We start from the raw sequence: 19,837 nt of genomic DNA, 5'->3' as shown, positions 1-19,837 counted from the left end.
AATGTGTGCTCAAGAGCCCCTTTACAGCTGGGATATTTTTCTTGTGGTTCCTTCCCTAGAGTGGTTTGGGATACAGAGGTCAACATAAAGCTGCTTGCAGGACTTCTTCCCTTTTTAAAATGTTATTTAGGGTGGAAAAAAACATTGTGAGGTAAACGAAGCTTTGTGGGGAGCCAAGTTTGAGTTGTGTGTTCTTTAAGAGAAGTGTTCATTAGGGAGAAGGGTGTCTGCCTTTGCAGGGTGTGGTGGGCTGGGGACAGTCCCTGGGTGTGTCCCGCTGTCCCCACCCTTCTCAGGAGGCAGCAGGAATCATCCAGGGCTCCCATCCATCATCCATGGCCCTGCCACCCGAGTCCTGGGCTGCGTTTGTCCCCGGGAGCCTGCGGAGCCTTTGGGACGGGGATGTTCTGGGCTCCCACAGCTCTGCCCTGGTGGCCCTGGTGGCCCTGGTGGCCCTGGCTCCTGTCGAGTTTGTGCCCAGGAATGATGTGGCTGCCCCTGGGAAATGCAGCTTTTATCCCCGGGAGATGCTTCCAGCGCTGCTCTTGCAGTAATTCTGTTACAGTTTGGGCCAGGTGCCCTGGGACAAGTCACTGTCACAGGCCCAGCCTCTCCTCTAGTGGCGGGAGCTGGCCCAGCTCTCAGGGTTTTGTGGTGTGGAGGGGAGATGCTGCTTGGGACTCGGGGAATGCAGGAGGAATCAGTTGCATTTGGGGGTTTTAGAGGAAAAGAGGAGGTTTTCTGGATGAACACTGGAGTGATGCCCACCTGCTCCCGGGCACTCTCAGTGGCAGAGCCCGGGGGTGGATCAGGGCTGAAGGAAAACCTGTGCCAACCCAGCAGCACACACCCCCAGGCTCGGAGGTGGCTGAGTCAGGGCTGGGATTCAGGATGATCTTTGTGCTCTGCAGAGCTGGGGTTTATTTTTAGTCCCTGTGTGGTGCCGATTGCCATGGCAATGCCACGGCACTGGGCTCCTTGGATGTGCTGGTGCTGCTCTGGGACCAGGAGAGCCTGGGGTGGGGACAGGGCTCCGGGCCGTGCTTTGGGATGGAGTGACAGCTCCGTGTCCCCTGTCTGCTCCACGGTGTGGGTACAGCTCACAGCCAGAGCTGGGGCTCCCAGCTCTGGAAACCAAACACAATCCTCCAGGAGCCTGGCTGGGAGCAGGATCTGCGCTGAATTCATCCTGGGAGCGCTCACCTGCTCAGCAGGGAACCGACTGCTCTGCACCTGCTGGGCTCAGCAGCTCAGCCTTTGGTCTGAAATTCGTGCAGAAAAGTAAAGAGTGTGGGGGTGGCTCTGCACCTTCTCGTGCTGTTTGAGCAGGTCAGGGATTGTCAGGCTCCAAAGCCTCCTTCAGCCCTGCCCAGCGCAGCCACGCGCCTCCAGAGAGGTCTGAGTGCCTGGACTCTCCTTGACCTTGGAAAACTTTTCCCTTTCTAATCACGGGTTGCTTGGTCACTACTTGGTGCAACTCAGAGCAAGCCCAGAAGAGCTGCTCGTGAGTGACCTCCCTGAACTCAGCAAAGAGGGAAAAAAGAGGTAATTAACATACCCCGGAATTTTTCTCTTCACTTGGGTGTGCTGGGACTGGCCTTTGGCCCTACAATCCCATCTAGAAATTATTGGAGAAGATAAAAGGCTGGAGAGAGCCACTTCCACTTCAGATTTTAATTTCAGCAGATTGGCTCACTCGGGGCTGCTGTGACCTGGTGCCCTTCAGGGAGGCAGCTGGGAGCTCTCCGAGGGGCTGCTCTCAGGATTTGGGTTAACAGGTGGACTCCAAGATCTTAGAGGTCCTTTAAAAGCGGGCTGACCACGATTCCATGCTGTGGAAGCAGGTTTGCTGAGGATGCCCAGGCACAAACCTGCTGGCCAAGCAAAGGTTCATAAGCCACCACATTTGAGCGCTGTCAGAGCAGGGTGAGCCACTTAAACCCAATTAAACACCTTAATGAATCTTTCCCTGATGGGGTTTCAATTACCTGGAGCAGAGGAGAGCTGGGAGCAGCAGAGCCTGAGCTCCATGGCTAATTGGATCAGGAGGTGGGAATGACTGGGCTCCTGTGGGACCAAACTCCTTGGTTTGCTTACGGATCACTGACATCTACATCCCAAATCCTTGTACCTGGGCAAGGCTTGGGGTTCTCTGCTTAAATGTCTCTAAACAGGGCCTTCCAGGTGATTAACTGCTGCTCATTTGTGTGTCCCCAGAGGATCCTGTCTGTGTGTGCTGAGGTTTGGGGTGTGTGGGTACGGAGCTGAGAAAATGTGGGGAACAGATGCTGAGAGGCTGCTGTGGGATGTGCAGAGCAGGGGTGGATTTGGAGATCGTTCTGAGAGAGGATGAATTGTAAACGTTTTTTAGTAGAATTACTGGGGAATTGCAGGATCAGACTGTGTGTCCTGCATTCCTTTACTCTGGAATGAGACTGACAGGCTGGGAGAGCTGGGGGTGCTCACCTGGAGAGGAGAAGGCTCCAGGGAGAGCTCAGAGCCCCTTGCAGGGCCTAAAGGGGCTCCAGGAGAGCTGGAGAGGGACTGGGGACAAGGATGGAGGGACAGGACACAGGGAATGGCTTCCCAGTGCCAGAGGGCAGGGCTGGATGGGAGATTGGGCAGGAATTGTTCCCTGGGAGGGTGGGCAGGCCCTGGCACAGGGTGCCCAGAGCAGCTGTGGCTGCCCCTGGATCCCTGGCAGTGCCCAAGGCCAGGCTGGACATTGGGGCTGGGAGCAGCCTGGGACAGTGGGAGGTGTCCCTGCCATGGCAGGGGTGGCACTGGATGGAATTTAAGGTCCTTCCCACCCAAACCATTCCTCCACTCTATCAAAATAAATTTGTGGTGCAGGAAGTCAGGATGGGCTTCCTGTGTGTGACATTGTGGGGTCCTGTTGGCCAGCACAGAGGTGTCACTGGAATGGCACATCCTGCTGGAAAACGGCTTAGGAGATTTTAAACCAGGTTTAAAAGGGGCCCTGTGTGCATTAACTCATCCAGGCAACCTCCTGCTTCCCCGAGCAGAAAACAGCTGCTGCAGGGGCTTTAGAAGCTTCTCTTATTTACATCTGAAAACAGGAGGTTTGGCTAAAAGGGTGCCTGAGCCATCGGAAAATGGATTAATCCCGAGCTCTGATCCTGGGGGCTCCAGGCTGGGTGCTACTGAAATGTTCTGCTTTAAAACCAGTGGCACAAACAGCACTGGGGGTTTAAGGCTGGTTTAGGGCTGGTTTAGGGCTGGTTTAAGGCTGTTGTGTCCCTCTGCACCCCTTGGTGTTCCCGGGCCCTCCATTGGCTCCAGGAGCTCAGGATTGTGTTTAATTCCCTGTAAATGCAGGGCATTGCTCTGGGCACAAGGAGATTAACACGGGGCGGGGACAGGAGAGGGGCGTCCCTGGGAGACCCCTCGGCAGGAGGTGGTTCCCCTATTATGTGTGCAGCTCTAGGGACTGCAGCTGGAATAAAAATCAGATTTTAGAAAGTGTTTTAAGAAGAGACAGAGAAATTTTCAAAACCTGGAGTAATTTATTAATAAATATAAGTTCTATAATATTATATAATTAATATAATAATCAGTTATAATTCATAATGAGCTCCTAAACATGTTTCTGTATGTTTATACAGTGTACAGATAAGTTAGAAATGCATAGTTATAGTATTATATATTACTTTAACAGATGTTTGCCTAGAAAAAGGACTATAAAAGGAATACAGAAGGCAGGAGGAGCCCCCAGCCCTGAGGAGGGATCAGTTTGAAGTGTTGCTCACCCGACCATCACACCCTGCTCCTGTTTTCGGTACGGCAGCTGGAGGGTTTTGGGGTGGGCTTGTCCCCAGCGCTCCGGCGTGTCCCGCTGGATGCCCGCGGCGCTGGGAACCGAGGATTCCAGTATCAATATTTCACGGCAGCTTTGCTTTCAGGAAATCAATCGTTCTGCAATTTTTATAAGGCGAGCCGGGCTCTCCTTACGCGCCAGGCTATAGAATCACCCGGGACACGATATCCGCTGGCCTAAGTGCCACATTAGGGAACATCCAGCCGCACAATGGCCCGCGATACCCCAACAATGCCCCACTGAGAGAGGGACAAATCGCCAGCAGCTGCTTTAATTTAATTTACCTCTGAGGTGACTGATACCTTTCAGCGTCTTTGGGAACAGCGGGGCGTTTCTGTGGTTAAGGGAATGACAAACACGGGAGGCTGAGGAAGCACAATGCGCCTTTTATGCAGCTCTTTGAGAACTTTATTTGACTTGTGATAACCAACTTCTTCCACGCGGAAGGACCTGAAGGATCTTACAAGGCTTCAACTCGAGCACGTGTAAAATAAGTATGCACTGCCTCACTGCTCAGGGTTGGTTTAAAGGCTCTGGAGTCGCTGGAAACCTTTTTCTTTCTGGGAAAGACTTTAAGGATAAAGGAGGAAACACGTTGGATCAGGCACAGAGCTGGAATGTTTTAACAGCTCAAAGTTTGAGTCTGTTTTTTTAGAGTTTTGCAAAACTTCCAGTGAATGTCTTAGTGCCATGTCTGCTAAATAGGTCGGATAGCACCAGTTCTTGTCAGAGGTACATTTTATAGGATTTATTCCTAAAGGTGATGGAACTCCTTTCTGGAAAAGCAGCCAAAAAGGGGGGGGGGGGGGGGTGGTTGTCCTGTAACTCCTCTGGAAGCACGGTGAGCAGCCGTGTGTGGCTGCAGAGCAGGACGGACCCTGCCGGGCTCCCAGCACACCTCACCCCCGACTGGGTCTGGCTCAGAGGGTCCCCAGGGCTGGGGAGACCCCGGACCGGGGGTGGTGAGAGCCCAGCTGGTCCCAGCTGGCTGAGAGGGGACCCGGCCGCAGCCGGGAGTGCCCGGGGGAAGCGGGGACCCAAACCCTCCGGAGAAGCGCTGGGGGAAGGCAGGGCCACCGGGCACTGCTTGGAGCCTGGAAGCGTTGGGATGGGTGTTGGAAAGAGGCTGGGGGAGCTTCCAGCCTTGGGGATCTGCAAGGCTCAGGTGGGGCACCAGAGACCTTGCCCTGATTCCAGGAATCCTTCCAGCCGGCCCCCACCCCCGGGAGACCCTGCGGGGCGCAGGGGGGTGACGGCTCTGCTTTGGGGTGATTACAGTGCTTTTGAGGCGATGGCTTTAAAATGCCGCTGTGTTGGAGGGGGTTTTGCTCTGCCTGCTCTGTCGGCACACGGCTCTGCCCGCGCTCCCAAAGTGGCTGCTGTGATTAGAGCTGTAATCTCTGTATCAGCTTTTACATTTCAGACCGGAGATGGGAATTAATGCGATTCCGGTGTCTTCCCTTTCATACATTTTCCAAACACCGTTTGCTCGGGAACACTCCGAACTTTGTTCTCATCCTAAGGGTGACCAAATCCCCAAATTTCTACAGATGCCTTGGAGAATGGGAGTCCCTGCTGGATGGGGCGACCCGAGGAGCTGCGGGAGGAGGAGCAGGAGGGCAAAGCGGCCGCCTCAGCGCCAGCGTGGCCAAGCGATGGGCACGGGGATGCTCCGGGTCGCGGCCGGCACGAACAGCGCCGCAATTTGCCCGGGCCAGCCCACGTGGGCGAGGGTTCGCCCTCAAGGTGACACGTGGGACTTCACCTCCGATGTTTACGGCGCTGGGGAGCCGGCCGGGTTTTCCAGAAGCCTCCACCGAAAGCCCTTGTCCGTCCGGGGCCAGCTGAGGTGCGATGCGTTTGGGGACTGTCCCCCGCCCCGGCTGCGGAGCCGCTGGCATGCGGGAACCGCTACAGATGTCTCCATGAGAAGGTTGCAGCTCTTCTTTCTGGTTAAGCCCCGCAGACACGTCTCTAATTACAGCTTTGTGGCCGGCGCGAGGTTATAGAGGGAGAACGTGCGCGCTGAAATCACTTTCAATGATTTGAGGGCAGCGGCTCGGAGCCGTCGCACCGAGGCAGGACAAGAAATGCTGGCGGCACGCACGGGGACCGTGGGGGGGAAGAGCGCCGATGAGTCCCTGAAGCTGAGGAAGCAGTCGGTGCTGTCCCTGGGCAGCAGGGACAGAGCCCTGAAGAGCTCGGCCGAGAGCAGCAAGGAGGGCCGGCCGCGGGCCGGGCAGCCCCAGCAGCGAGCCCGGCGCCTGGCGCTGCTGCGGGAGCTGGAGATGAACTGGTACCTGCGCGTGTGCGAGCTGTCCCACGAGTACACCATCGCCTACACCACCGGCATGCCCCACAGGTACGTCCCTGCTCCTCCCGGGGCACGCTGCCCTCGGGAATGCTGCTGGCCGGCATGGTCGCGATAATAGTGGTTATAATAACGGCAGCAGTAATAATCATAGTAATAGTAATAATAATAGAAAGGTCTTTGTCTTTACAAGTCTGATTTTTCTGGTTATTCACGCTTTACAGAGCTGAATATCCTGCAAACTTGTCTCTTGATTCCCACAACTTCTTCAGCACAAGCTGCGTGTGGTTGTTGAGCCTTGTTTCTAATTTGTCCAAGTGATTGTACTTTTGCTTGAATAGAGTTGAAAAGTTGCTGCCGCCGAGCAGGGACGGTGTGGGTGCCAGGAGGGTCCCTGTCCCCCCCTCCCTGCCCGGGCAGCGGCGGGGCTCAGCCTGGGAAGGAGCCCCCCGGGAGGGGGGACCTGCAGCCGCTGCATCTCTCATGCCATCGGTCTTAAATGTCGTAGCCTCCAGAATCCGATCTTGCTCCTTTAAAAAAATATAAGGGGATCTTGGTATTAGTGGAAATTAGACGTGCGAGTCTCCAATCTCCTGTGCGGGGTCAGACCCGCTCTGAAATCGAACCTCAGCAGGAACTGCCCGGGGTGCCGCTGTCCCCGTCCCGAGGAGCCGCACCCCGGCAGCGGCTCGGAGCAGCTCTGGGACCGGCGAGGGAGGGAGGGGGTTCCCTTCACCTCGCTCCGGGGGTTTCCTTCACCTCACTTCGGTAGCGGCCGGGATTTCAGCTGAGAATCGGCCGAGATCGTCCCTAATCCCAGGCAGGATGGGGATGCCTGCAGTGCCCGGCACAAACCGAGCTCTAGCAGATGCGCTTGGGTAAGAAAGGAATTAGAGTGTCACGGCAATAAAAATTAGGAAGGGGATAAGTGAAAAGGGAGTAAAACGGAGAGAAGGAGCAAGTGGGTATTAATGCAGGAATGTTCACAAGCGCCTGAAGGGAGCACGAGGGGTCTGAGGGCTGGGAGGGGGCAGATTCTGGGTCCGGTGCCCACCAGCCCCACCAGCCCGTGGTTCGCACCCGGGGGCTGGAACAGCACCATAAAAGCAAAGTGCTGGGGAATAACTTCTGGGAGAGCTAAGTTTCTAAAGATGCTGATCCAGGTCTAAAGACCCTGATACTCCAGCAAAACTCTTGTGTCCAAAAAACTCAGAGGAGCTCGCAGAAATATTTCTTAGCACTGGTTCACCTCGCATTATGGATGAGCAGAGAGCTGGGGCTGGCAGGAGGTAAAAGCAAAGGCAGCTGCAGCAGAGATCACAGGTACAGCGTTGGAGTTACACTGCGGGGAAGAAACACAAGGTCCCTACGAGGAACGGCCTCAGGACACGCTGCCCTCCCTTGAGTGTCCTTGGGCTGCAAAGAGCTGGGCTTGAAATCCCCCCCTGCACCCCACGATGGGGTCAGTACTGTGGCAACAGGACCCCCATCCTTGGGCAGGACCCTCCTGGGGACACCCAGGGCAACCCGTGCCCTGATCCGACAGTCACACAGGAAGAATAACGGGGTAATCCCACAGTCCCTGCCAAACTCCCCTCTGTGACATTGAATTATGAGCTTTTCAGATATATTCTGGGGTTGGGATCAGTCTTTCTTTATCTGCTTTGAAAGATTTAAGGATTAGTTGAGTTCATTATACATCCATCACTTGATTATTTAACTTATTTTTCTGAAGTATTTGGGGCTGAAATGGGGTGAGTTTTGAAAATAGAAGAGTCTCAGACATCTGCCTCAGTGGCATGAACCACACCTTGTCGGGATTGTTTGCTGTGGCCAGAAAAGGTCACTGTGGCCCTTCAGGGTGTTGCAGGGATGAAGACCATAAAAGCCATCCCTGGATTGTTCAAGGCCAGGTTGGACAGGGCTTGGAGCAGCCTGGGATAGTGGAAGGTGGCCCTGGCCACAGCAGGGGAGTTGGGAATACGATGGTCTTTAAGGTCCCTTCCAGCCCGAACCATTCTGTGAGTCTGTGAACCAGAACCTTTTTGTTTGCTGTTTAGCAGTGGTGAAATCATTGTTAACATCGTAATTTAATTCATATGAATTGTCACACCCCGGGAGGCTGCAGATGCTGGGGAAGTTCCCAGACCGGGTAACCCCAGCTGTGAGAGCTCGCAGTGCCCTGTGAGAAAACAAGATGTTCTAGTGAGTTGCAGAGGAGATGCCTGCAGTGTTCATCTGGCCAGCCCAGGGCCTGAAATACACCCTGTGAGAGTATTTGGTTTATGTTTATTGGCCTTGGATTGAATCCCAAGCAAATATTTCTCATTATCTAAATATAAGACCTGGGAAATGGGGTCAGTGCTCTATTCCCACCAGCAGCCCTCATCCCTTGGACTACTGGCCCACGAGAGGTCTCAGCAGATGAACAAGATTGCTGATCTTGGCCAAAATCCATCCTGGGCATCAACCAAAACGGGCCGGCTGCAATGATGTAAAGAATGTCTGGGAGAAAAACCCCTCCAGAGCGCCGGGCTCGTCCCGGGCAGCGCAGCCCCGGGGCGGGGGTGGCTCCGGGCTCTGCTCCCGGCGGGCCCCGGCGGCACCATGCACCTGTACAAGCCGGCGTGTGCCGACATCCCCCCGCCCAAGCCGGGGCCGCCGCGGGGCCGCAGGGTGAGCCGGGGGCCGAGGGCGCACGGCCCCGCCGCCGGCTGGCCCGGGGCGCGCAGCCCCAGCGCCGAGAGGAAACAGCTGGAGAGGTTCCTGCACCTGCACGGGCTGTCCCTGCACGACGGCACCCGCGCCCAGAGCGGCATGAGGTACAGGTAGGTGGGCACAGCCTTGGGCTGCTCCGTAGCGCCCGGAGAGCCGGGCTGAGGGAGGAACCCGGGCACGCCTCTGGGTGGGCTGGCAGCGGCTGAGCCCCTCAGTGACTTCTCCGATTTTTCTGGGCGCTGTGAGAATTAGGATGACTTCGAGCAAAGCTGAATGCATGTGGCCTCTTCTCTTCAGACTCTGAATTTGATCCTTCTCTTCTAACGTTAATCGCAGAATCAGGGAATGGTTTGGGTGGGAAGGGACCTAAAAGCTCGTCCAGTGCCACCCCTGCCATGGGCAGGGACACCTCCCACTGGAACAGGTTGCTCCAAGCCTCGTCCAGCCTGGCCTGGAACACTGAAATCACACTGAATTTTGCAGCTGAGCTGAACCTTGAGACCCTCACCCTCCTTATGGAGCAAAAGAACTGAGAGCCCAAAACCCTGGCTGGGTTCAGGCTGGGAAATATGTGGCTTTTGGGTTGGAAAGGGTGTCCAAGGGAAAGGGTGTCACCCATGCAGAAAGCTGGAACAGCCTGGGGACAGAGGGGTTGGCTGGGGATGGTGGGTGAAGAAGACATTGGCGTGCTTAGTCCGGCAATTGTCGTTGTGCTTTGCTGCCAGAGAGGTTTGCTTTAAAAGGATGACATCCTGTATGGAAAGTCAACAAGTTCTCTCTGCTTCTAATAAAAGCAAATTTTCTTTGAAACATTTGCTTTCCCAAGAGGTTGATCTTTGCCTGTGGCTGGTCTGAGCTTAAAACTGAAATAAGACACTGTGACTGGTATTTTTATGGATCCAGCACAGTTGTGTCCCAGCTTTCACTGCTGGATGGAGAAATTTGGTGGTGTTTGGAGAGAGTGTCCAGGGAGGAGTGGGGCTGTGAAAGAGCAGCCTTGGAGTCAGGACCAGGAGAAATGGCAAAGGCCTTTGTGCCACCATGCTGCTGGGCTGGCTGGGCACCCTTGGAGCAAGTTGGGGTTACACAGAAAGAGAGAGGGAACTGAGCCCACAGTGCCGGGGGGATGAAATGGGAGAGTGTCCCAAGGCTTGATCAGCATCCCAGGGATGCCATGCTCGGAGCAGAGCTGTGCCAGGAGCAATTCCCGGGCTGGCAGGAGCACTGCTGTCCCCGAGTGAGATCCTCTCATTAACTGGGGCTTCTGGCCTGGAAACTTGCCACCCTTTAATGGGAAATCCCTTTGCTCCTTCTGATGATCCTAGTCCCACATTGCAGTTGTGTTTGAAAAGGTTGGTGTCAGTACCCACAGAAAAATCCCCATTTGCCTCGTTTCTCTCTGATCCTGCACTTTCCGTGCTGTTGGTCCGTGCAGACACGATTTAAAACTTGTGCCCTCACTGAGGAGCGCAAGTGTAGCACACAGTGTTCCCATGAAGGGTTGTGATCCCCTGTCTGAGGCATCCTCCACAGATTGTCCTGCAAAAGCCCTGGTGCAGGGACACATCCTGACCCAGGACCAGGCTGGTGCCACGTCCGAAAGGCATCACCCAAAAGCTGACAGCAATGTTCATCTCTCTGTTCTGCTGCACCAAAATGTGCCCAGCCTGGGGGAGAAACCTGCAAAGAGCTTGGGGAGCAAATTTCTGTAGGGTTGGATACTCCACCCCCAAACCTGATGGAGAGGGAGTTTTTAAGCTGTAGAAAAATGCAATTAATGAGAGATTCTGGGACTGGTGTGGGGGTAGCTGGCATTGCCCAGGGCTGTGGCTGCAGGAGCTCCCTGCACACACCTTCAGCCACCTCTGTTTCTTGGCTTAGTAAGTGGAGTATCCCTCATTCAGCAGATCCACCAGTCATAGGGAATAAAGCAGGTGCTTAATTTCTGTTGCAGCTGATGGATTTGAGCCTCTGCTCCATTTTAAGTGTGTCCATTTTTCACAACTGACAGAAGCAACCATAACTTACTGCATTTTCCATGTACCCAGAAATTTATCCTGTGGGAGAGGGGCTGTGCAGAGGGCTCTGCTGAGGGCAGGGATGATGCTCCAGCAGCCATCACCTGCTGCTTTCCAGAGGGAATTTTCTCTTCCAGTAGTACAGAGCCTCCCAGTGTGAGGACAGACCTCGAGCCCCAGCAAAGTGTGCATGGAAAGGAGCTGTGCAATGCACACCTCCTTGGACAACGAGGCACCAAACCTGCTTTGTAAATGGTGTTCTAGTCTGCCTGTGAGTTTGGACATTTTCTCTTTCTTTTTCTGCCTCCTGGATGTTTCTTCAGCTCTCCTGGGTCCAGTCTAAAGCCAGCACAATAGAACCTCCTTTTTTATTAAGATTCATTCAATTACATGTGGGAAGTAATGAATTGTGAACAAGAAACACTTACTAAACGCTTACAGGCTGGTTCGTTTACAGGCTGATCAGTTCTTTTCCCTTTCATTGCTTCAGCCAGTGCAGCACAGTTCAGCTATTACAGAAGACCCTGAAGTGCAGCAGTGCATGAGCTGGGCTGGTTTCTGATGACAACAGAATTCCTCTCAGATGGAACACCATTTACAAAGCAGATTTGGTGCCTTGTTGTCCAAGGAGGTGTGCATTGCACAGCTCCTTTCCATGCACACTTTGCTGGGGCTCAAGGTCTGTCCTCGCTCTGGGAGGCTCTGACTGTAAAACCTCCCAATGTTCTGCTCCTTCCTGATTCCAGCAGGGTCTGTGAGCTCGGGCAGCTGCGCTCAGAGGGCCTGGGGGGGAAATCCTATATGAGTAGATGTGTCTGCAAGAGCACCCAGGCAGCTCTTGCAAAACATGCTGCTGGCAAATGCTGGGGTGGAAAGTATTTATGGAGGTCACGGAGCCCCGAGGTGCTGCTGGATTAACCCATTCTGCAGCCGGCCTGGGGTGTGGGTTCCTATCTTATCTGTTTTATGCTAGCTGAGGTTCTGTTCCAGGAGGGCGGGTTCTTCCCACAGCACACAAATCCCTGGCAAAGCCACTTCACTTGGCATGACCCCACTGGAGTGTCCTGCAGGGAAACCCCCGAGTTCCTGCATCCTCAGAGAGATCTGTCCTCTTTCTGTTGCTTTCATTGGTTCAGCAACAAATTAAAACCTGGGAATTTAGGATACTGGATCTTTTATACAGAGGCTGGCCAGCAGCAGGGTGTTCCCTTTCCTCTTACTCCTTTTCCCTTTCTCCTTCCCCATTTTCCCTCTTCCCTTTTCCCTTCTCCCTTTCCTGATTGCAGTGGGAGCTGCCAGGAGCTGACACCCAAACCCTTGGCCAGCGCTGGCCATCCCATTTCAAATGGATTCAGCAACCTGGAATCTGGGAAGCAGAAGGGTCTGAGGCATGGGATTGTCCCTGCACCGGGCGATTAAACAGGCTTTTGGCTTAGGGAAAAGATGATGGACAGGGATTACAGACATGTTTAAATCAGGAACAGCCTGTGGCCAGTCACTCACCATCTCCCACAACGCAGGAACTGGGGCAGGGGGGAGCAAAGGACATTTTGTACAACAGGTTTGAACACAGGAAGCCCTTTCCCAGCCTGTTGGAATGGAACTGGGGAACTCCCCGACACGGGATGGTGGTGTGGCTGCTGGAAGCACCAGCAGGCTGAAGATGCTATCAGGTATCAGCCACGGCCATCCAAGGTGTTAAACACCAAGGGGGGATTTAACCCTGAGCAAGCAGAGCCCCCTCTTCAGCTTTCTTATCCCCCCACAGAGCTACCCCAGAGGAGGGCAATTTGGGAATGATCCCTTCGCCATAGCTGCTTTCCCAGGCTTCCTCAGTGAGGCTCATTTTGTGCACTGAAGCTTTAAAATATCTAATCTTTAGATGGCAAAACATAGGAGGGCTTTTGATGGGGTCGTGTAATCCTGCGCTGTAATCCTGTCATCTGCTCCGTCCCCAGTGCTGCTGCATTATATTTATTGGGATATATCTTACAGCCTTAATGTTTTCCCTATTTCCTGTGCAGATTGATCCACAGAGCTGCATCCAGCTGTGCCCTTTCTTTAACAGGCATGTCTCTTAAGTGTTTTTTTAATCTTTTTTAGTCTGTTCAAACTACACAGCAGCCGCCTGGTGCAGTGGTGATGGGACACCTCCCCATGTCTGTCCTTCTTTCTAATGATTTCAGTCCCTTGGGGTTTTTGGTATTTTTGTAGGGTCCTGTCCCTGCCCATGGATGAGCTTTAAAGTCCCTTCCAACCCAAACCATGCCCTGATGATTCCCTGAAGTCCTCACAAAGCCACACACAGGCTCAGGCTCAGTGTGCTGGTACTTCCAGGGTTATTCCCACCTTTCTGTGGAAAGTTCCCATGCTGTAGGTGCTTGGTTTTGAGGGGAAAACAAAGCAGATTTTGCCCTCCTCATTCCCCACCACCGCAGTAAATCCCAGCTGACCCTCAGCTGCTCTGGCCGCTGCCCAGCAGGAATTTGTGGATTTGCTGCTTTTCTCCCCACACCTTCTGCTCCTGTGGAGGTCTGGCTGCCAAGCCTGGGCTGGCAGATGCTGCTCCAGCCCCGATCCAGGGCAGGTGCTCCTGCTGAGCCTGCTCCTGCTCCTGCAGCCGCTGCCCCGGCGCACAGCGCATCCAGCGCCTCTCCGGGGGCTGACTCCAAAGTTTGGGATATTTCTGGATATATTTATAGACAGGCCTGAAGGCTGCAGTCTGGGATGAAACTCAGCCCACGTGGTCCTGGTTAAAAGAGGTTTTATCCGGGAGTCTTTGGGCTGACTTTGGGTTCTGCTGAGAAAGGGACGCTGCCGGATGCTGCACCGACACAAACTGCTGAGCAGAGGGCGAGTTTGGGAGCAAAACGTCCTCTCGTGGCTTGCAGGTTTATTTCAAGTAGGAAACAATGATAAATCCGGGCTCTGGCAAGGCTCTGGTCAGCCTCAGTGCCGGGGGAGAGCAGGTCCCTGTGTCACCAGCCTTGGTGCTCCGGCGATGCCGACCGTGCCTGGCACGGCGGGTGGGCATGGAGCACAGTGGGGCTGTTCCTCGCACCCATCCTTGAACCAGAACTTGTTTTTTCACACTGTAAGCCAGTCGAAACACTCAGCTGAGATGTGTTTGTATCGCTGTGTGTTTTTCCCCACGCTGGGTTGAGCACCCCTCTGTTTCTGCCTCTCCCCGTGGTGTGGGGAGGGCTGTGGGCAGCTGGGGAGGGGGCAGGCTGGATGAAAGGCAGCTTTTCCATGGATAAACCTCCTGTGCAGACCCGTGACTGCCTGATAAGCCTTTTCTTCCTTGTTTTCAGTGTATTTTCATAGTTGCTGGCTTCATCCCTGCGCCAGAAGGGCTCCAGAAGCCAGCACAGAGTTTCCCTCGTTCCGGTGGCACGGTCGCTGCTTTTTCCAGAGGTGTTTGTGGAGTGCACGGGGATCCTTGGAGAGTCCACACGGGCAGGCTGAGGCTGTCGGGGGAGCTGCTCCCCACGGTGCAGCCGCTGCTGGGCTGAGGGTTCCCCCCAGCCCTCGGTTTCCCACCCCAGCTGGGGAGATGAAACCGTTTTTCACTGCAGAAAAAACACAATCTGTAGATTGCAGGAGTAATTATTCATTTCCCCTGAGGGCCTAATGAGCGGTTATGCATTTGGCAGTAAGTAATGATCCTCTCACAAATCTTTTTGTTAATTAAATGGGCGCCATTCCAGGGTGAAAGTGGTTGTTGAATGTTTGGGATGTGCCCAGAGATCAGGGACTGCTTGCCCGGCCAGCACTGGCCTGGAGAATGCAGAAATCCTCGGCTTGGAAGTGCTTGGCAGTGGCTGGAGGTCGCCTGAAGGCTTGACAGTGCCTTGCACTTGATTTACTGAAATGACATTGCCCCTGGAGCCCTGGCAGTGCCCAGGGCCGGGCTGGACATTGGGGCTGGGAGCAGCCTGGGACAGTGGGAGGTGTCCCTGCCCAGGGCAGGGGTGGCACTGGGTGGGCTTTAAGGTCCCTTCCAACCCAAACCATTCCATGACATTGTGCTGCTCTGAGGTACATCGTGTTCTTGCCTTGTGGGCCAAAAAAAGTTTAAAAAAAAAAAAAAAGTAAAAAGCCTTTGCAAAGAGTCCTGGAAGTGAAAGGAGCAAAGGAAAATTTGGGAGCTAAAGAGTCACCACAGCCCCTAGCTCCTGCCTGGCAGCAGAGTGCTGTGCCTGCACCTGCTCAGGTGGAAAGCAGATTCCAGAAGTCCTGAAACGCTGATTTCTAACCGGCAGTGGGGGCTGGTAACCGCGTGGCAGAGGAAGTGCTGACACAGCAGGTTTTGCTGAATCCCTTCCCCGAAGAGGAGCCTGGCAGTGGGAAAAGGATCCATTAAAATTAATGGGGCTGAAGATCGTTCCCTGGTAATCTGCTGGATTTCAGCAAACGGCTTTGTCCTGGGTGATGTGCTAATTCTCCTCAGCGATTAATTCCAGCAGATGCCTCATTCTTTTGGGATGCTGGTCAGGGTGAAGAGTTTTGCCTCGGGAGCAGCAAGGTCTTGTGCCAGTTCTGCTGGATGCAGCTGATGGGATTCGTACCCTGTGCCACTCACTTTAATAATGAGAAATGCTGTTGCAGCTGAAAGAGAGACTCTCGGGAGAAGAATTAAAATTCTTCTTTGAAAAATGCTATTTGGGAAGGTGATATTTTTAATAGTGCTTATTATGCAGCGGTGACTTATGTAAGATAATGACTGATGGAGACACTTGGCTTTCACTGAGTTGCTCACAGAGGGGCCAAGTCCCTGCATCGCCTGGAGGAGGAGGTGAAAACTGAGGGTTCCCAGGAGGGGGAGAGGTTTTTTGAAGGGGTATTCATTGGGAAAGTTTCCCAAACAGCACAGTCTGCTGTAGCTCGTCTTTGTTCTGACCCTCTGCCAGTTAATCTCAAAGAATCAGAAGTTGTTGCTCCGTAATTGCTCCCCCATCTGCTCCAGCGTGTCCCGGAGCAGGGCAGCTCGGAGCTGTGTGTTTGTTACCCAGAGCCAAACCCCACACCTGCGTTCCTCCGTACAAGCTAATTTAGAGCTCTAAGCTGCTACAAGAAATGCTTGGGTGAGATCTGTCGCGTGTGGATAACAGAGCAATGTACATAATTGCCTAAAATCTACTATTCAACAAGCACAGCCAAGCTGCAAGAACACAGCTTGGGCTGAGCTTTATTTGGAATACATTTATCCATCAGGTGATGCGAAGCACACGGGGCAGATCTGCATTTTGTGCGTGCACAGTGTGGAACACGCGGATGGCAAAAGGGAAAATCATTTCTTGGCCACGAGCTGGCACAACAGCCCCGAATGCCCGAGGGTTCTGCTGCTGCTGCTGCTGCTGCCGGGGATGCTCCTCTGCTCTGGGCCTGGCACGGATGCTCAGGGACTGGATACCATGTCAGGGGCTCTCGGGGAGAATAAAACAGAAGACCCTCTTGTACTGTGCAGTGGAGCTTCGTGCAGCTCTGAGTGTTTTAATCATATTTAATCACAGAATCACAGAATGGCTTGAGCTGGAGGGACTTTAAAGACCATTAAGTGCTCAGTGTAGCACGATACATTAATATAATGGTGACTTCTGGAGCCCTTCATGTGAGGCACCGGCTTGCAGTCAGCTGAGAAATGGAATAGATAGCATGGAAAAATTAAATTACCTGCTTTGGAGCGGGGGATCCAGCAGCTAATGGGCAACAGGCACTGCGGGGGGGTGTTCTCTCCATGGGGACAAGCGGCCAATTAATGGGATTGGGCGCCCGATGAGTTCCACCCTCCGTGTCAGACACGGCGAGCTCCGGGCTGGGGCCCAGCATTGATTCTTTCCTGTTGTATCAAAAGATGAGTTGTTTAATATTGCAGAGCTGCCAGAGCCAGGGTACCCGGGGTGCTGGGGGCTCCCGTGGGTGCTCCCACGCCCAGGGTGGGGCTGGCCTTGGACACCCGGCGGCGGGGGGGATTAGACGGGAGTTTGTCCAGGAATTTAGAGCAGCACAGAATCCCAGCCTGGTTTGGGTCGGGAGGGACCTTCGAGCCCATCCAGTGCCACCCCTGCCATGGCAGGGACACCTTCGCTGTCCCAGGCTGCTCCAAGCCCCAATGTCCAGCCTGGCCTTGGGCACTGCCAGGGCTCCAGGGGCAGTGCTGGTGCTGGATTTATCACACCCCAGCCTTGTCCCAAGCCCGTGCTGGCAGAGCAGCGTGGCTCGGAGCTGTCACAGTCCCAGGTTTGGTCCATTCCGGGTGGATGCAGCCCTCCGGCGGGGATGACAGATCTCGTGTGCCATTACAGGAACCCCGGGCTGGGCACCGCCCCCAGCCTGGCTCAAAACCTGCCAGAACGACGCCTTTTTAACTACAAACCATTTAATAGGAATTTTGATCAGTTTTCCTCAAGTACAATTACAAATGCAAATGGAGTTTTTGATGTGAAACCAGCGGAAATGCGATGGCTGTGGGCTCGGTACGCGCCGAGCTTTTGTTCTGCAGCTCATTTCCTCGCCCAGCTCCCAGCAGTGTTATCAAAAAGAGCCATTCCTGGCGGGTTCAGACCCACCCCAAAGCGCTGCAAATCGCCGCGGGCTCCGGTGCTGCCGCTGCCGGCAGGAGCCCTCCTCGGCTGGGAGCTGCCTCCCGGGCAGCGCTCCTTATCTCACCCGTGCCCGTATCAGCCCGGTTTAGGGAGATGTAAGGAACCACCGCAATCCCGGGTTATTATCCCAGCGGGAAGCCCGTTCCCAAGCGGCTCTGCGGACCGAGGGAGCTGGCTGAGCGACAGCACGGGCCGTGATTGCCATCACAGCTCTTGGGGCCCGAGGAAACTTTTATTGGGACAGAAGGTGGGATCGCCCTGAGCGAGTCCTGCTGCGCTGCGGCAGAGCTGCGGCCGGGAGCCTGGAAATCAGCGATTTGTGGCAGCATGTCGAGATAATTCTCGGGAAGGCCAGTCCTGGAGAGAGGCTGCAGCCGGCAGTGTCTGCTCTGGATTTTGGGAATGTGGCTCTGGGGCTGTGGACAGAATGTGGGGGCTGTAGCCAGGTCTGGGCTGTTGGGTTAAATAAAGAAGGGCGTTTGTTTGGGTGGAAAAGCTCCAAGGCTCCGGTTTTGGAGCAGGATCCTGCCCTCATGGCTCTGCCAGCTGCGTTTTCAGTGCTTCCATGCAGTCTCCTGAGGTCTGGCCCATCCAAGGGCATTGCATGCAAACTCTCCCTGAGCATCTGTCTGAGTGTCCAACAGGGTTAAAGCTCTCTCCATGAAGGCTGAAACCATATTTTTGATGTGTCTCCAGCCTGGAAGCACTGACTGTTCCATCCTGCTGCCTCTCACCGGCCCTGGGGCTGCTCTGGCCAAGGTGAGGGCAGGACCCTCCAGCACTGGGAGCAGAGGGAACACTTCTAACATTAATCACAGAGTCCCAGAACGGTTTGGGTTGGAAGAGACCTCAATGCCCACCTTGTTCTACCCCCTGCCATGGGCAGGGATACCTTCCACTGTCCCAAGCTGCTCCAAGTCCCGTCCAACCTGGCCTTGGACACTGCCAGGGATCCAGGGGCAGCCACCCCTCTGTCACAGGCACTGCTGCAGGTTTGCTGCTAAATTCAGTTGTTGTCTTCTCCCGACATGGAAGAGTTTCAGTTAAAGAGCTCAGACAGGCTGGGTTGGCATCATTACTGTGAGCTGGATTGCTGGAATCACAGACTGGTGTGGCTGGAGGGGGCCTTAAAGACCACCCAGTCCCAACACCCTGCCATGGCAGGGAGGGTAAATAGCCTGTGACTGCAGCCATGAGGAGCAGAATCTCCAGCCAGGCTTGGCATCGTATTTCAAAGGAGCTCCACTGTAAGGTGAAATATAAAATAAAAAAGGAAGGGGCAAGCAGTGTGCTCAGCTCTGGCCGTGCTGGGCCAGGGCTGCAGCAGCTCACGAGGTTTCACCCAGCCCAGACTGCAGGACCTTGATTCATGTTCACATTTCGGGCTGCAGAAGCATCTTTCCACCTCTGGTTGCAGCCAGAGCCGTGCTGCCAACTGACCCTGGAGCAGAGTCCCTGCAGGGGCACTGGGAGGGGCTCCTCCCTCACCCCCGTGCTGTGCCCGGCCCCACCGCCCCTTCCAGCCTCCACAGGGGCCTGACGGGGGCTGGATTAAGCATTTTTTGCTTTTTGAAGGTTTCCATCCTGCTCCCCACAGGGTGTGCATCATCCTGCCCCTGCAAGGTGCTGGGGACAGATGGGGAGGGTCACAGGGTGGTCACAAGCAGCTGTGTTAAATCACATTTGCTTGATGAAGCTTTTTGAGCAAGTTATTTAATGAGCAATTGTCTTGCTCAGGGGGAAATGCAGGCGGGCATCTTGTCACAGTGATTTGGTGGCACTGAGGTGTCACAGGGAGCCTGGCCACAGGCTTGTGGCTGAGTCCTCTGCCAGGGTTGTCACGTAGCTCCTCTTCTATAAGCTCAGGATTTTCATCATACAGAATTATGTTACTCCAACGTTTTACTCTAGGAGTGATTATCTTGCTCAGGGAAATGAAATAAATCCCATATTTAAATACATACTCTGTGGAGAGACTGTAACCCCTCCAAAGCTAAGCAGCTTGAGGTAAGATGCTCTGTGGGATGTGCCAGTGCAGAACAGGACTGTCCCTTTCTGTCCCCTTCCCTGGCCCACCCCGGTACCTCAGGGCACAGGCAGCCCTGGCAGTGGGGATGGTGACCAGGGCCTGGGCTCATTCCCAGGACCAAGGCACAGCATTTGGCAGGTCTGGCTGCAGTGGGAACTCTCCAGAGATGTACAGAACAGAGGTAAAAGGCACCTTGGAGTGCCTGTGCCCAGCGAGGGGGTGTGAAACCATCAGAGAGGGCAACATTTCCAGGTTTGTCAGTCCGGCTTTGGGCTCTGAAACACAGAACAGAGCTCCAAAACCAAGTGGGTGCTA

The 19,837-nt window shown here is 54.4% G+C and overlaps 1 protein-coding gene across 1 annotated transcript in view; it reads left to right on the top strand.

Annotated features, from left to right (window-relative positions):
- The first annotated feature begins 8,802 nt into the window (after window positions 1-8,802).
- Window positions 8,803-19,837, top strand: part of KCNAB1 (potassium voltage-gated channel subfamily A regulatory beta subunit 1) — a 56,099-nt gene continuing 45,064 nt past the window's right edge. The window contains exon 1 of the mRNA XM_082287717.1: window positions 8,803-8,977. Within this exon, the coding sequence (XP_082143843.1) occupies window positions 8,967-8,977 (11 nt within the window). The 5' untranslated portion in view covers window positions 8,803-8,966. The remainder of the gene's footprint in view (window positions 8,978-19,837) is intronic.

The sequence above is a fragment of the Coloeus monedula genome (assembly GCF_965178545.1).
Source record: "Coloeus monedula genome assembly, chromosome: 10".
Taxonomy (NCBI): Eukaryota; Metazoa; Chordata; class Aves; order Passeriformes; family Corvidae; genus Coloeus; species Coloeus monedula.
Note: the sequence above shows the minus strand (reverse complement) of the source record. Positions and strands in the feature narration are given on the sequence as shown.